The sequence below is a fragment of the Marmota monax genome, unplaced genomic scaffold, assembly GCF_021218885.2.
Source record: "Marmota monax isolate L192 unplaced genomic scaffold, Marmota_monax_Labrador192_F-V1.1 WCK01_AAM20220418_F8-fsc00046, whole genome shotgun sequence".
Taxonomy (NCBI): Eukaryota; Metazoa; Chordata; class Mammalia; order Rodentia; family Sciuridae; genus Marmota; species Marmota monax.
The window spans coordinates 3,753,039-3,771,074 of NW_026692486.1; the positions used below are offsets into that span (position 1 = coordinate 3,753,039).

The following is an 18,036-nucleotide window of genomic DNA, read 5'->3' on the forward strand; positions in this document are numbered from 1 at the left end:
AGAAGCACAGCATGGAGAGAGGGAAGTGATCACAAGACTTTCCCTTGGGCTCTAGCACTGAGACTACTTTGGTAAAGTCCAGTTCCAGTACTCATATGCTGAGCCTCTGGATCATGGGGGGATAAAAGACAGCCCCAGACATCAAGGTTGCATGGTGGACTTAGTCTCTGGCCTACACCACTGTTGGGGATCATGGATTCTGGACAGGCTTTAGCAGTACAGAAGCTTCTGCATCTCCAGGATTTAAGCTCACCATATCATCATTATGGCCACACTGACTTTCAGGCTTCTGTCATGTTGTAGCACCACATTGGATGCAGTGTCCAGGCTTTGGAACCATGTCCGATGGTCTGCCAAGAAACTCTGGATGTGCTGACTATTGAAAGGCTTTCTTAGACAAAGTCAGCCTGTGAACATTGGTATAAGGGCATATGTTTTCAAATGACCAGATATTAACACACAGCCAGAAGGATCAAGAACAATCAGGGAAATAGTTTATCACCAAAAGTATTAACTCACTATTTTATTTTAACCACCCTATTTATTAGGGTGAGAAACTGACCCTAAATAAATAGAAAGTATGACCTACTGAACAAATAATTTAAAATATCAGTCCTAAGGAATCTAAGCAAACTTCAAGAAAACAAAATAAGAACAATGTGACCAGAATGAGAAATTTAATAGAAATTGGAAATTTAAAAATCAAACAATTTATGAAGCTGAAAAAATACATTGAAAAATTTTTAAAAGTTCAGTGGACAGTATCAATAGCAAAATAGATCAAACAGAATATCTGTGAACTTGATAGGTTGTTTAAACTCTCAGAAAAGAAAAAAAATGGGAAGGAATAAAGAAGCTTATGGGACTTATGGGATGGCTTCAAAGGAAGAAATTTTGATTCTTTAGAGATGGGAAAGATAAATATAAAGAGATATAAAATTATTTAAAGAAATAGTTTCATGAACCTTTCCATAGCCAAAGTAAGATATAACTATCGAGTTAAGGGAGGTCAAAGATCTGTAGTTAGATATTATTCAAATAAGGCTACCCTGTGACATCATAATCAGCCTGTCAAAATTCAAATACAAAGAAGATTCTGAAATCAGTAACAGAAAAGCAAATGACACATAAAGGAGTTTCAAATCAACTAGTAGAAGACGTCTCAGCAGAAACCTTACAGGTGAAGAGAGAGTGAGATAATATATTCTAAGGGTTGACACAGGGACACTTTCTCCACAAATATTGTACCAAGGAATGAGGAATGCTGTCCTTCAGAAATGAAGAGAAGATAAAGATTTTCTCAGGGAAATAAGAGAGGAGGTAGTTCATTATCATAGAAGAAATACTAATGGGAATTACTGAAGTTAAAAGAGACGCGCACTAGTGAGCAACTCCAACAGGCAACACTAGAAGACTCACTGGTAAAAAGAGGTAAAGTCAAATTTAGAACACTCTAATAGTTTAATGGTTTGTAAATCACTTTAGTCTAAAAGTTAAGAGACAAAACTGTTACAAATAATAGGTACAATGATTTATTAAGAGAAGTGTATTATAAAAAGATGTGGTGGAAACATAGATGAATAAAAATGAGGAGGATTTATTTTTATTTTTACTTTTTTTGACTATGATAGTTAAATTGCCATCAATTTAAAAGTAACTTGTTATAGCTGGGCATGGTGGTGCATGTTATGTTATCCCAGTGACTTAGGAGGCTGAGGCAGGAAGAGTGCAATTTCAAGGTCAGCCTTAGCAACTTTGTGAGACCCGGGGACTCAAAATAAAAATAAAACATAAAAAGGTAACTTGGAGGTAATGAGCCCCGGGGTATGATACCCAGTATCAAAACAACAAACAAACAAACAAACAAAAACTTGTTATATAATAATATAAAAAAAATCTTGTTAAGATTTTTTTTTGTAAGCCACATGGTAACCACAAAACTAAGACATGGGGCTTGAAATTTAGCTTTATGGTACAGCAACACAACAGAAATACAAAGAATCCTAAGAAATTATTATGAAAAATACATGTCAACAAAATAGATAACATAGAAGAAACACAAATTCATTGATATAACCTTCTAATATTGAATAATTTAGAAGTAGAAAAACGGAATAGATGCAATAAAAGTAAAGAAATTCAGTCCACAATGTCTTCAAAGAGCAGCTAAGGACCTGATGGCTTCAATGCTGAATTCTTTTTTCTCCACAATTTTTAATTGGTGCATTATAGTTGTACATATTGATGAGATATGTTGTTGCATATTTGTATATGCATACAACATGATGTTCTTTGGCTTCATCCATTTTCCTGCAGATGCCATAATTTTATTTTTCTTTGTGACTGAATAAAACTCCATTGTGTGTGTATGTATATATGTATATATAACATTTTCTTTATCCATTTATCTGTTGATGGACACCAAAGCAGTTAATCATTTGGCTGTTGTGAATCATACTGCTATAAACATGTTATCACTGTAGTAAGATGACTTTAAATCTTCAGGGTAAATACCTAGAGGATGGTATAGCTGGATCACTGCCAAATTTTACTAAACATTTAGAGAAGACTAATACCAATTCTTCTCAAATGCTTCCAAAAATTTGAAAGGGTACTTCAAAACTTATTTTATGAAGTCAGCCGCACCCTCATACTAAAGCCAGATAAAACAAAACACAATCCAAACAAGCCCCAAAATAAACAAACCAAACTACATAGAAGAAAAGAGAACTTTAGACGATTATATCCAAATCATTCACATCATCCACCATGATCAAGTGGACTTTATCCCAAGGATGCAAGGATACTTCAATATATATATATAATATATAAAATAATGAGACACATCACAGAATGAAGGATAAAAACCAATGATCATTTCAATAGATGCAGAAAAAGCATCTGACAAAAATACAACATTCCCTTCTGATAAAAACTGAGTAATTTAGGTATAGAAGGATTGTACCTGAACACAGTAAAGGCCATAGATGACAAACTCTCAGCTAATGTCATACTTATGAGGGATAGTTGAAAGTTTTTCCTCTAAGATCTAGAACAATGTAAGGATGCTTACTTAATCTACTTCTTTATTAAACATAGTACTAAAATTCCCAACTAGAGAAGAATTGAGAGAAATGAAAAGCAGCCAAATTTGCAAGTTGTTAAATATTCCTGTAAACAGACATAATTTTATATATAGAAAATCTGCTAAAACTACCGAACTGCTTGTTAGAACTAATGAATGAATTTTAGTACAAATTCAGGAAACAAAATCAAGAAGCAAAAATAAGTTGTATTTCTACACACTAACAGTGAATTATCTGAAAAAACAATCCAGAAAAAACAATCTAACCAACAGTTATTAAAAATAATGTAGGAATAAATATAACCAAGGAGGTGAAAGATCTCTAAACTGAAAACTATAAAAGTGATGAAACAAGTTAAGACAAATAGATTGAAAGATAACTTGTGTTTATGATTGGAAAGTTAATATTGTTAAAATACCACACTACCCAAAATGACATGCAGATTCAATGCAGTCCTTGTTACATAAACCTAGACCCATTTATTCTTCACAGAAATTTAAGAAATCTAAAATACACATGGAATCATGAAAGATCTGAAGTAGCCAAACAATCCTCATACTACCTAACTTAAAAATGCAATGCAGATTTATAGTGAACCAAACAACATGGTACTGGCATAAAAACCAACACATAGACCAATGGAACAGAATAGAGAGCCCAGTAATAAGTCTACATACATGTATACAGTGATTTTTAAGAGAGGTGTCATAAGCACACAACAGAAAAAGGACAGTCTCTTCAATAATTCATATTAGAAGAAGTGTATGAACAAGGCAAAAAATTGAAGTTGACCATTTTCACACACCATATAAAAAATCAAACTTTAACTGAGTTAAATATTTAAATGTTTTATCTCAAACTATGAAACTACCAGAATAAAACCTGGGGAGAAACTTTCATGATATTGGTTTGGATAGCCATTTTTTTTTTGGATGTGACACCAAAAACACAGGCAACAGAAAAAAAATAGACAAATGGAATTGCATCAGACAAAAAAGCATCTGCACAGCAAAGGCAACAATCAACAGAGTGAAGACATGATCTACAGAAAGAACTATTTGCCAATTATACTTCTGGAAAGGAGTTAATATCCACATTATGCAAGAAACTCAAATAACTCAAAGGCAAGAAAACACTGCTTTACAAAATGGGCAAGGGACCTTAATCAGTATTTCTTAATAAAGAAGACACAGATGATTCTCAGCTATATGAAAAAGTACTCAGCATCACTAATCATCAAGGAAACACAAATTAAAATCAGAATGAGATACTACCTCACCTATATTGGAATGTTTACTATCCATAAACGACAAAAAATAACAAGTGTTGGTAAAAATGAGAAAAAGTAACACTTGTGCTTTGCTGGTGGGAATGTTCAGAAATCATTGATAACAGTGTGGAGTTTTCCTAAAAAAAACCCAAAAAACTAAAAATTGGACTACGATATGACCAGCAAATCCACTACTGTGTGTACAGTCAAAAGAAATGAAATCAATATCTTAAAGAGACATCTGTATTCCCTTATTTATTACAGCATTATTCACAATAGGTAAGATGTGGAATCAATTTAAGTGTACAGCAGTGGATGAATGCAGAAATAAAATATAGTATAGTACACGTATGTGATGGAATATTGTTCAGGGATCAAAAAGGAGAAAACCTGTCATTTGTGACAACGTGGATAAACCTAGAAGACATTATGCTAAGTGAAAGGCACAGAAAAAGAAATACTATATTATCTCAGATATGGAATCTAAAAACGTTGATTTCATGGAAGTAGATAGTAGAATGTTGGTTCCCAGGGGCCAAGGTTGGTTTGACAGGGTTGAGAGATGTGTGTGTTGGCCAAAGGATGTAAGGTTTAAGTTAGGAAAAATAAGTTCAAGAGATCTGTAGCATGGTGACTACAGTCAATAACATTTTTATTCTTAAAAATGCTAAGAGAGGGGATGTAAAATTTCTCATCACAAAAATAATGATATGAGGCTATATATATGTCAATTTAGTCATTCCACAATGTATATATACTTCAAAACATTATGTTGTACAGGATAAGTTCTTACAATTTTATCTATTTTTTTTAAAAGAAACCTTAACTTTTTAAAACTTTAATTCATAGTATGTCCATTATCTACAGATAGAACCTCATATTGGAGATACTTAGTATTTTTTGAAGACTTTTAAAGGGTCCTGAGACCAAAATATTTGAAGACCACTGTGTTACAATTGTTCTAAATAAGAAGATGAAAGTTCCCAGTCAAGCACAACTGAGAGTCAAAATACTTGAAGACCACTGTTCTTCCTATTGTTCTGTTTTGAATATTAGTTAAAAAATGAACTTTAATGTGACTCCTTTACAGTATAGGATATATCCTGTTAAAGATGGAAAAGATGGTCAATATCTTCCATTTATGTTGTGTGATTCGATGGGGTTGGATGAGACAGATGATGAAGGACTGTGCGTGGATGACATACCCTACATCTTAAAAGGCTGTGTTCCTGACAGATACCAAGTAAGATTTCTTCAATTATAAGCCATTTCAAACCATTTTCATTACTACTAGTCATTGAACTTTTACCCCACAAGACCATTTTCAACTGTCATAATGTGACTCCAATATCAACTGACCACTTTAGATGAGTTAGTACACATGTAAGAAAAGCAGGGTCACTGCTGTTCTTGTCTATACCATTGAGAAATAAAGCCGAAAGGCAAGACTCTTCTCCTCTCAATTCAAGGAAAAGGTCATGGGGATATTGTTTATATCACTTTTTATAATTATGTGAATCAACAGTAAAGTTGTTGTTTAATTTCTTATTCTTTTTTGATCATATAGGCAATATATTGAACAATTAACCACATTATTTTGAAATATTATACCATAAGTGCTTAGAATTTACTAGTACAAAGCTATATACAAAGGTCATTTGTGACAATGTGGGTAAACCTAGAAGACATTATGCTAAGTGAAAGACAGGCACAGAAAAAGAAATACTAGAAATACAAAGGTTGGCTCTGCTGCTAATTAGATATGCTCCTACAAACAAGTTAACATACTTGTCTCTCCATGTTTTCATTTTAAATGTATGAAATAGTGTCCACTTCAAAGGGTGGCTGATAATATTAGGTGAGCTTATACACTGCAAACACTCAAAAAGTTAACCTTTATTGTATTTCCTTTTGATATTGGGTATGATAGAATAAGCCTCAGTTTCTAAACAGTGACCTCCATTGACTCTCAGTTGTGCTTGACTGGGAACTTTTATCTTCTTATTTAGACATTCAAAAATTACTTATTAAAACTCTGTTTTTTACCAGACATGAAGACAGCTACTGCAAAAAGCATAGTTAAATAAACACAATTCATTTTCTTAGCGAGCTCTCAATCTGGTCAGGGAAAAGAAGATTTAAAGATTCAGGGAAGAGAACAGAGCAGGGAGATGAGAGAAAGCATGAGCATGCTAACTAAATTTGTGTAGAAGTGAATCAATCAGTTCAGCCTAGTATTGAAATACAATCAAAACCAGACACATTTCCAAACTCCTGTGATTTTTAATGCATTTTCTGAATATTAGAAAGATTACTGTCTTGTGTTAAGGAGTCATTAATTTGAAAGTTGACATTTCTTTTGTTTCACTTCAGTTTATTTTCCCTCTGCAAAATTCAAAGAAATTATAGCATTTTAGTTAAAATGACATTTTTAGTATATATTTTCTCTCTTTTTATCTGTATCCTTTAGTCCATTTCAGCATGTAAAATATTTAAAGAGGAGTCTTAAATGGTATAAAACAAATGTTAATATCATTTATTTCTGGAGGTTAGAATTTTAAGTTAGCTTTTTCTAAAGCGTTATTTGCACTTAACTTCGATATATACAGTGTATAATAATCATTTTTAACAAAGGAATGAAGGTCTTTTTCCATAAGAAAGATATTATAATGATATTTTGTTCATAGTGGAAAGGAGGAATGAAAGGGGTATGATTGATGTGGGGAAGGAGTAGCTGGGGCAGCAGAGGGATAGTTTCAGGTTGTAGGTTAGTGGTGGTGAATTTTAATGATGGAGGCTGAATTTTGAATGTTATTTTATGTTTCTATAACAGTTTAATCCCTTTAATCCAATCACACCCAAGCATCCTACTTTTATCACCTCTCCGTCACTGAAGGACCGGATTCACTGTGTGGCTTATGTCTTGGACATCAACTCTGTTAAGAGTCTCTCCTCTGGAATGGTAGCAAAGCTCAAACAAATTCATGAAGAAGTATTAAAATGTGGTGAGTCTCATCATATCAAAAATTTTTCATTTTGGAATAACTTATATGTCCAGAAATTTTCAAAGAGAGTACAGAGAGGCCCCATACACCCTTTACCCAATTTCCTGAGCCCTGGGTTTGGTGGCAATAGTACGAAGAGCTCATTCAAAGGCTTGACCTAAGGAAAGCCTTAAATATATAAATCTTAAGAACTTAAAGACTACATTGGCTATAGTTGTTTCTGATGTTATTTTCCTGTGGCTTGATTGGGGGTCACCTTCCCAGGCTATGTGATTATAGATATGGAAGATCTAAAACAGGAAACTGACATTATTACAATGTACATGCATGGTTATATGTTATTTTATCACATGTAGATTCATGTAATTGTCACTACAATCAGGATACAGAATTATTCCATCACTATAAAGACTTCCCTCAGCTGGGCACAATGGGTATGCATGCAATCCAAGTGGTTTGGGAGACAGGGGGATTGTGAGTTCAAAGCCAGCCTCAGCAACTTAGTGAAGCCCTAAATAACTTGACAAGACCCTGTCTCTAAATAAAAAATGAGGGGGGGGGGTGGATGTGGCTCAGTGGTTAAGAACCTCTGGGTTCAATCCCTGGTAACCAAAACAAACAAACATTTCCCTCATGATAGTATCTATTTCTTCACCATGCTTAGCTATTAACAACCACTACTATCTTTTGTCATTTGAGACTGTTGTGTAAATGAAATCATATATTCTGTCAGCCTTTTTGACTAGGCTTAATATTCTTTGAAATCCATCCAAGATGTTGCATGCATTTATTGTTCACTGTTTTTATTGTTGACTAATATTTCATTGTATAGATATACCACAGATTATTTAACCCTTATCTATCAAAAGATATTTTGATAGCTTCCAGTTTTTTTAGATACACATTTTCATTTATCTAGCATGGATCCCTGAGGGTATTATTGCTGAGAAAAATATAGTAAGTGTATGTTTAGATTTTAAAAAATTACCGAGTTACTCTCAGGTAAAACTGTACCAATATATATTCCCACTAGTATTGTAATAGTATTATTTGTATTTTTTTCTAATATTTTGTATTGTTTCTAATTTTTAAAACAATGTTAACTCTTTTAATAGGTATATAGTAATATCTCATTATAATTTGTCTAGTGACATCAAATGCCTTTTTATGTGCTTATTTCTTTTGTATTTCTTCTTCAGTAAAGCATCTTTTCATGGCTTTTGCCTATTTTTAGGTTGAACTATTTATTGAGTTTTGTTTTTGTTTTTCTTACTGTAGAGTTTGAAGAGATCTCTAAGTTCTAGATATGAGTCCACTGTTAGATATATGGTTTGCAAATAATTTCTCCCAGCCAATTTTTCTTTCCATTATCATTATTTTTAGCTGTGCCATCTCTCTTCTTCAGGGACTCTGAAAACAGGAATTCTAGATCCTTTTTCATAATCTTACTGTGTATTTATTTATTTGTTTCTATTGGCTATTTTTTAGAGTGGGTAACTTCTATCAATATATCTTCATATCCTCTGATTCTTTGTATTCTTTATTCTGCTTTTGACCAGATCCAGTGTGTTTTCTCATTTTGGTAATATATTTTTTATGTCTATAATTTTCATTGTGTTCTTTTCCATATATTTTATTTCTTTGTTAAGACTTTCTATTGTTTACTTGTTTCAAGTGCATTCCTATTTGATTGTTAAGTGTGTCTATAATTGTGCTTTAAAGTTCTAGCCAAATAATTCAAAAATATTTTTCATCAGATTAGGTATCAGGATCTTCTGATTAGTTTTTCTCATTCAAGTGGAAATTTTCCTGGTTTATGATGTGAGAAATAATTCTTAATTATATCTTGGATACTTCAGAAATTATGTTACGGGGCTCTGGATCTTACTTAGACCTTGTGTTTTAGCAGACCCTCTTAACACCAGTAGAGTGGGGAAAACCCATGAGGCCCTTGGGGGGGCATGGCACTTTGTTACTTCTTCTTATATGGCCTTCATCACAGAAGCTTATTACTTGGCCTCCCCCAACACTGCCAGAGAAAGAGAGGAGGATGACTCATTATTTCTAGTGTGGTGGATGTCCAAAATCCCCAGTAGCCTCTGTTGAGATCACTAAGGTGGTTGCATGGGGTAAGGCTGAAGTTATTTATGTAGTACTTAGCTGGAGTAGTGTGGCCATTTTAAGAAAGTACTCATCTTGCTAGGTTGCCCTTTTTTAAAGCTCTAGCTAGAGAGACCAGATTCTTTTTTTTTCTTTTCTTTTCTTTTTTTCCAGTTCTAGTTGACCTTTCCTGGTGGTGGGTTTCTCCAGCAGGGAATTTGGGATGTATGTGTTGAAAAGAAAACCTACGGAAGCCACCTCTGGAATGTTTCTTCGTTCCCAACCTTTCTAGCCATTGTGTCTTCTCTCCACCTTTCAGTTTTTGTTGTTGATTTATGTATAATGCCCAGAATTTTTTGGCTGCATTTAATGGAAAGAATTTTCTAACTTTGCTAGTTATTTACCTGGGACTTACATAAAGAGACTAAAGTGAAGACAGTCATTTTAGTAATAGGAATTAGAAATACAAGATTTCTAAAAGCTCTGGTAAAGGAGTCTTAGGACATCCTGAGATTTGACTGATATTGGGAAACGTTAATTTTATCGTTTTTTCCTCGGTAGCAGTTGCTAGCAAAACAGAACTTTGGTAAGTTTAGAAGCCAAGTATGAATTATTTCTCCAGTCTCTGGTTTGAGGCAGAATGTAGTGGATTCTTACTGGAGCTGTGATATCAAGGCATTTGCTTTGGTATATGATCACAGTGTTTCTCACTTTCTCTCTCTCTCTCTCTTTTTTTATTTGTTTGTTTGTTTGTTTTTTAGTTCTCCGAGTACAGCAACCACTATAACTCCTGTTGACGACTTTAGAACACAGTTTGAATGGGAGAGTAGATTTTTGCAATTATTGCAAATGTAGTTGTATTTAAAAGGAACATACTCTATATACAGAGTTAAGAAAAATTGTGCTGTGAATGGATAATTATGAATGTAATGCACTCCACTATTGTCATGTATGCAAGAAATAAAAAAAGGTGGATCTTTCATGTTGGAAGAAAAAACATTTATCCTTGAGAAGAAATTCAGGCTCCATATTGAGATTTACTGAGAATATTTCATTCTCCAGTTCTTAAAATTACCTTACATATAGTGGCTTTCACACAATTTAATTACCTGTTTGACATATTGCTGTCTATGATATAAAATAACAGATTTATCTGTTTGATACAGGTGTAGCACATGTAGCCTTACTTACTAAAGTGAATGATTGTGATGAAGTTCTTCAAGAGAACTTTCTAAACATGACAAAAAAGATGACTTCTTGGAACCAGGTGAAGAATGCTGTTTGTAATTGGATATTATAGTAATAGTATCAGAATCATACTCTGTGTGTGTGTATGTGTGTTTGTGTGTGTGTATGTGTGTGTTCACACAACATATCCAAAGGCAAAGGATTGGAATCAATTGCTTGGCTTATTCAACTTTATACTTTTTTTAAACAATAGTTTTCTGAATTATAATTACATTCTGAAGAGAATTTATCAAGCTATGGCTTTTTCAGTTTCTTGGATATTATTTAAAATCCAGTCAAATTTCAAATATGACATGCTTTTTAAATACGTTTTTCCACAGGTAATGTTAATCAACCAAATGCTAGGCATTCCTCTTTCTAATATCTTGATGGTTAGAAATTATGCTTCAGAGCAGGAGCTGGACCCTATGAAGGATGTTCTGATTCTCTCTGCACTGAGGCAGATGCTGCGGGCTGCAAACGACTTCTTAGAGGACTTGCCTCTTCAGGAAATTGGTAAGCTGGGCTTTTTCTGTTCCTCTTGTAAGGCACTGGTGTTTTTTGAAAAACCTTAAGTTATACTTAAATTGGGTGGATGGGGCCTGACTAGTCCTGACAGTTGTGTTTGAAGAGATGCTTCATTTCTGCCCCTTTGTTTTCTTTTCAGATGAAAGTTCATAATTGTTAAAATTCTCCCAGTGAAATTAGCTGCCTGGATTTTGACTCTTGGCACAAATCTAGACTGGGATGCCCCAGTCCATCTGTTCATGTCCTTCTTCAGTATCTGCTGTTGCTCCTGATTTGCCTTCTGCCCTAGACAACATCTAACTGATGGCTGATAGGATCAGTCACTCCTCAGACCAACCCAAAGGTCAATCCTTGAGAAGTGGTGGCCCAAGATATGTCCTGCCACAAACTACTCTCCATGTTTCTGAACCATTTACAATTTAGTATCTGTGACACTTTTCTCACCCTTCTCGGGCAAAATCCTTACTCATTCATCTATAGCACTTTATGTAACTATATGAGTTCTGATCACATTGAATACTGATTATAAAGTGATTAGATAGATATCTGCTTTTCTATATATATTGTGAGTTCTTTGAGAAACAGGGTTTGGGTTTTGTCTCTTTGTATTCACAGAGCTTAGCATAGTACCTGATAATACACAAGCATACCCGTGATAACTCTTCTCTCCTATCCTCTCCAGAGTAACATTTACTTTAAATATTTCTCCATATAGAAGGGAAGGCAAAGAGAATGAAAGGCTGAAGAGAACAAATGGAAATATCAGAGGGAAAGTATTTTACTTGTCTCTGGATGAAAATATGAATCTCTAAATAATTGAATGTAAATTAAAAAGAGCCTGTATTTCTTAACAAATTAGTGTTTTATTTCTGTGAAAAATAAAGTTTCTTCCTCAAATGATAACTGTGCCTGATTTCATTTGAATTCCAAACCATCCTAGTCATGTATCCAAAGTGGAATGATCAAATAAGGTTACCATTGTAAGTTAATAAGAAGGTTGTCTTATGTAAGTGACCAGATGATTCTGAAGTCCTCTTGATAGCTGTCAAAATTAGAACTATCAGTAAAGACTATCAATAAGAAAAACAAGTCCCCAAAATAGTTTTCAGTTATTTTTTTACCTGTAAAGGCTTCATAATTCTCTTCTTCCAATTTCTCAAAAATGTTTTGCTTCAATGGTTACTTATATTCTAACAATCTAATTTATATTTAATCAAAATTAGTCTCTCCTGGTTATTTCTAGGTGTTAAGAGTATTGGAATTTCTTAGATCTAGGCAAGGGAAAATGAATGTTCTTAAAGTACAGCTGCAGGTGAAGCTGGGCTCAAGTAAATGTTTGGGAGCCATGATCCAAAGGAAGAGATTGGGTCTTTAAACAAGGTCTAGAAACAGGATGGTCATAGAAATTGACAGTTAGAGCCAGAAGTAAGTTTTGATAACAAAAGCAGAGGGCAACCTGAAGAGTTATTATGTGTATATAGTAAGAATAAATATAAAATGCAAAGCACATTTGTCTCCTTATGATCCAGAGGAACAAAACAAGCCACAGCCCTTGTGGTTTGGGAGAGACTGAAGGTGTTGGAAGATTAACCATTGTTCCACAATGTGAATGAGGCAGTCCAGGAAAACATCTGGACAGAAGGTGGGGCTTCTTTATTCTGTATTAAGGGTAGCTGTGGAGCAATTTTATGTAGGAGAGAGGGATCCTGAAAAGGAATAGCAGGAAGTACTATAGAGGTGAAGAGGAAGAAACATTGAGGCACTGAACTTGTGAACCACAGTATCTGGGAACATGAATGTAGAGACTTTAAGTTTCCTTTTTGTGCTAAAGAGGAAAATAGTAGCAAAATGATGCTCTATAATGTTTTAGGAATATAAGCATGCAGTGGAATTAAATGTCCATTTGGAATTTAAGATGGAAAAGTTTGGTGAGAGAGAGGGCTTTAAGTAGGGAGAAACTTCTCTTGTAGGGACAAGTGCATGGAGTACTGCATACATGACATACGTTAAGGGCATCTGAGGGGCAGGTCATTCCCTCGTGCCTGGCATGATGTGAGCAGCAGGCTGCTTACCCTGAAGGCACAGCCCTGGATGTGAGGCCATGTGTTGCAGTCCCTGTGCTTGTTCCACGGCTCACTCCTCAATTGGTCGCTGCAAGGACAGTTAGCAGCAATTGTATTGGTGGCTGCCTGTAATCTGCTTAGCTACTGCCTTGAGTATATATACATGGTAACTGCACAATAAAATTAGACCTGCTTCCTGCTTGGTCTCCGGAGGTCTTGATTAGTGACTCCACAGCCACACTCTCCTCTACTCTGTTCCGTAGACCTCTTCGCTGGATGAGAGAGAGCCCACGCCTTCTCTTTTATCTGGGAGGGGACTTTCCCTAATTTTGTGGATCCTCTCATCTTTCTCTACCACTCTTAAGGATGATGGGACTTATCACCTGACCACAATTTAGAGGCTGTCGCGACCCCTTGCCCGCAAGGAAGACGCAACTCAGGAATCTTCTTTCAGCAGTTTATTCAGGCCCTTGATATTTCTTCTTCTTTTCTCTCGGATGCCCCTCCCAGCCTTAATAAAGCATCTCAAGCCCCAATGCGAAGCTGCCACGTGGAGCTTTCTCATAGGGTGGTGAAAAACCATGTGCCAACTCTCCCAAATAAGGAGTTGTTTGTCACAGACCACAGCGGAGCCAGCGCCATCTTGTAATGGCGACCATAGTCTGCAGAAATGGCAGAAGCGGCTCACCAGTTCCCCCTTTCTGTTTTCTTAAAACAATACAGGTGAGAGTAGAGGTCCTATCCCACTGTGCAGAAGTGGCTGCATAGTATGGCTCAGACCTAAGGAGGGCCCTTCCCCAGATCTGAGGCCATATCAGCCGACGCCTTTTTTCGTGGGGCGGGGCGTGGACGCGTCTAACCCGCATGCAATAGGACATGCTCTCCTTGAGGTCCACGTCAAGGATCACTCAAGTGCAGTGCCTTGCCTCGCATCCTGTATCGTGACGATGGTGGACGAAGGGGGATAGCTGAGGCTGAACTGTGGCTGTTTATAACGACAAACAAGTTGACAGCACCCTGAAAGAAAGGCACGGACTTTAAGGCGATAGAAAAGCACTAGTGTGGAAACCCATCTGCGTGCAATGGCAGTAAGACCGGCAGAGTGCAAGGGCTTTCCAACACTAAGAGAATAACAAGGAAAGTCATGTCGATCCCAGTGCAATGTTAAAATAACTTGGGGTGTAACGACCATGTCAAAGGTTTATTGTTTAAGATGCGCAAGCCAGACTTGAGGTGAGTTGCCATTTTCTAAAGCTGCAAGAGCTTGTATGATCATAGCCTTATCGTGAGCACTGCGGGCCTTAAGGCGACAGAGAAACCACAAACAGAGGAACATACCGAAGCAACACATTGCACCAAAAATGCCTACCCCCACCCACTCCTTGAAGAAGGAAAAAGCAGAAGATATCCAATCGGTGAATTGACCCAAAGTCACAGGATCGACACGGGTACTGTTCAAGACAGCTATCTGGGTTAGTTGAGACTGGATCATGTCTTCCGCTGCCATGGACCAATTTCCGGCCAAATATTCGCCAATGATGCGGGAGGCATTCCTGGAATCATTAAATCTGACAGAGGTTATGCATAAATGTGCACGTTGGTCAACACAACCCAAAAGCACCAAGTCAGCCAATTCTTCTACCTGAGCTTGGAGTAAATCTATTCTTTGGTTGGCAGCTAAAATCCCTGACAAAATATGTTGATTAATTGTATTTTGGGATTCAAGTATGGTGGAAGTTTGTTGAACAACTTGATTAATGGTGGCAGCAGTTTGTACTTGACTGGCCATGGCCACTCCGGCCGTAACCGCTGCAGCAGCAGACACTGCCACAGCTGTCACTATAGCTGCTGTAATTCCAAAATCCCTGCGGACTCTAAGTAGCTCAACAATGGGGAATTTATCTGGGTCCACAGTGACTGGGATTGGGACAAAAGTTGGAATTTTCATAACCACTGCTACAGTCCAAGAACCATTCCAACACTCAGATAAGAGACAGGTAACATTAGAACAATCCAGCATCCCCGACGAGGTGTCATTAGCCAAAAGGAGCAAGAACGGGGATTGGACACAGACCATTGCAGGGGGCAATGTGGCATTATATAGCAGAGAGTTGAACGAAACAGATGTAAGTCTATTACCTCGTTCACTCTACCTAACAGTGCCAGAAACATTAGCCAGCAGCTTTTGGCTCCCAGCAATTGAGCCAATGCAGAAATATCGGCTGAAGCCCCCTTCTCATTGGAAATCAGCCATTGAAACCAGGACCAACCTACTCCTGTAGAGGAGTTGGCACTGTTGTTAAAGTTATAAACATGCCTCTTAAGAGAGGGGGAAAGGGAGAAACCTTTAGCAACTTGATGTTTCTCCCAAGAATGATCCTGACAAGGCGTAAATGTTGGGGGGAAACCAAGATTAGGGGTACAGTAAGGGGAGGCCTTGAAATGAGTGGCATTGTAAGTACTATTAGAAGAAGGAGGCACTGGGATTAGTACCTTGGAGATAATAGCCAAGGTAGTTATGTTTAAAGCAGAGCTATTTGCGGGGGTCCCTGAGCCTGATTGCTTCCCTGAAACTACTTGGCTCAGTACGGCACTGATAATGCTCCCTGAGACCTGACTGGACCGCAGTGGGTCCTCCCAGTTAGTCAAATTTTTGGTCTTAAGGCTGATGCAATTAGCGTTTCCAAGGCTGAAACAAAAAACTCCTGTGAGATTAACTTGAGATTGATTAAAAATGCTCTCCATGTCCCCTCTAGGAGAGGCACAGGGAGCAGACATCTCACATGAGGTAGAGAAAAGAGTGGGGAGGACACTAGAATTACCATGAACCGGCATCGGCATTGGCCAAGCCCGTGCCACTGCCCACCACTGCATTGGTGTCGTCTGTGCCATCGGCACCAGCACCAGAACCAGAGCACGTAGCAGAGTGAAGATCCTCATCACGGGATTGCTGTGGTATCTCTTGTTGCTGGTCGGTTGATGTCAAGACTCTTCTTGTCAGGCGTTCAGGGACCCACAACGGCTCCGTGCGATCCTGAGGAAAAACACATACAGATCCTCGCGCCCATGTCAGCACGGGGTCGGGGCCGTTCCATTGGCCCGTAAGAACATCCTTCCACTTAACATAGCCAATCACAGAGGGCTGAGGGGACACATGTCTATCGGCCACAGAGCGACCATGAATATCCAAATTCAAAAAATTAATGGTAAAGAGAGCTAAGGACAGGCGTTCTTTAGGAGTGTGTTCAGCTCCTATTCCCCCTTTTTGTTTTTGTAAAGTTTCCTTTAAGGTGTGATGAGCATGCTCAACAATGCCTTGTCCTTGAGGATTGTAAGGCAGACCATGAGTAAGTTGTACTCCCATGGTAGAACAAAAGGATGTAAATTGTCTGCCAGTATAAGCAGGTCCATTATCAGTCTTAAGGGATGCAGGAGCACCCCATGCTGCCCATGCTTCTAGGCAATGAGTAATAACATTACGTGCCTTTTCTCCCGATAAAGCAGAAGCATGAATAACTCCAGAGCACGTATCAACAGAAACATGCACATACTTGAGGTTACCAAAGTCAGGTATGTGTGTCACATCCATTTGCCAGACAACCAATGGCTTCAATCCCCATGGGTTCACTCCATAATTAGGGGGATGAAGAAATGTGACACAATGGGGACATTGTAATACTATCTGACGAGCATCCGCTCTTGAAATGGAAAAAACGCCTGCGCAGTGTTAAAGCATTAACATGGAAATTCTGGTGAAATAATTGAGCCCCCTCTAAGGAGGAAGCCAAGCATATCCACTGACCTCTAGTGGCTGAGTCTGCACAGGCATTACCCTGTGATAACGGACCAGGAAGAGAGGTGTGAGCCCGGATGTGCATTGGATAAAAAGGAGCAGTGCGGCTACAGATAAGCTGTTGAAGCTGATTAAAGTAAGCAGATACGTTATGGGCATTACTAATAGCTCCCACGGCCTCCAGGACTTTTAGTGCTTGTACCACATAGATGGAGTCAGAAATAAGATTAAAAGGAAAAGAACACTGTTTAAAAACCTCAATAACAATTTGCAGTTCCACCCATTGTGGATTTCCAGGAGCAAATTGATGTTTTGAAATTTTACAAAATTTAACATTAAACTAAGTATATAGCTCAGTCAAAGTCACTAAACTCCTTCTAAAAATAGTGCTAAGGGACATAGTAGATAAAACATAAGAATGGAGCAAGGTAGCATATCATCCTAAAACAGCTAAAGCTGTGGAAACAGCTTAAGCATCAATGCCTAAGCCTGTGAGATTTGGGTGGATAGGCCAGGTTGTTGTGTTAGAAAGTGATTGTTTCTAATAGAAGTTCTTTGTGCAAACTTGCCCAACCTCTTCCTCAATAAAATAGCAAGAGGGGTTGTACTGGATGATACATAAGCTGATATCTTTTTTAGAAGGACAATTTTAAGGATTATCATGTTACTTCCTCATAGAAAAAGGCAGGCTCACAATTAGACAATAATGAAAAAATTGATGGAGGGACCCAAGTGAGCTCCAATACTTCAGAGATGAGTTGATGAATAATCATCTTTTAAGATATAGCTCAATCTGATGCTAAAGTATAAGATGGCAAGGCTGGTCAAAGTCCTCAAGGTATCCCTAAATGTCATGGGAAATTGAAAGCCTTCAAGGCTCATCCTTAATATATTAGTCTCTGACCAGTTTATAGAGGGTCTTAGATTAAACAGATCTCATCAGTTGTAAACCATTGCAAGATTT

General features: G+C 37.2%; 1 protein-coding gene across 2 annotated transcripts in view; it reads left to right on the forward strand.

Moving 5' to 3' along the window:
- Ifi44l (interferon induced protein 44 like) overlaps window positions 1-12,119 on the forward strand; it is a 32,077-nt gene extending 19,958 nt beyond the window's left edge. For both annotated transcript variants that reach the window (XM_046443202.2, XM_046443201.2), the window contains exons 5-9: window positions 5,447-5,599; window positions 7,190-7,361; window positions 10,628-10,728; window positions 11,030-11,204; window positions 11,356-12,119. In XM_046443202.2, coding sequence (XP_046299158.1) covers window positions 5,447-5,599; window positions 7,190-7,361; window positions 10,628-10,728; window positions 11,030-11,204; window positions 11,356-11,369 — 615 coding nt within the window. In that variant the 3' untranslated portion in view covers window positions 11,370-12,119. The remainder of the gene's footprint in view (window positions 1-5,446; window positions 5,600-7,189; window positions 7,362-10,627; window positions 10,729-11,029; window positions 11,205-11,355) is intronic.
- The last annotated feature ends 5,917 nt before the right edge of the window (window positions 12,120-18,036 follow it).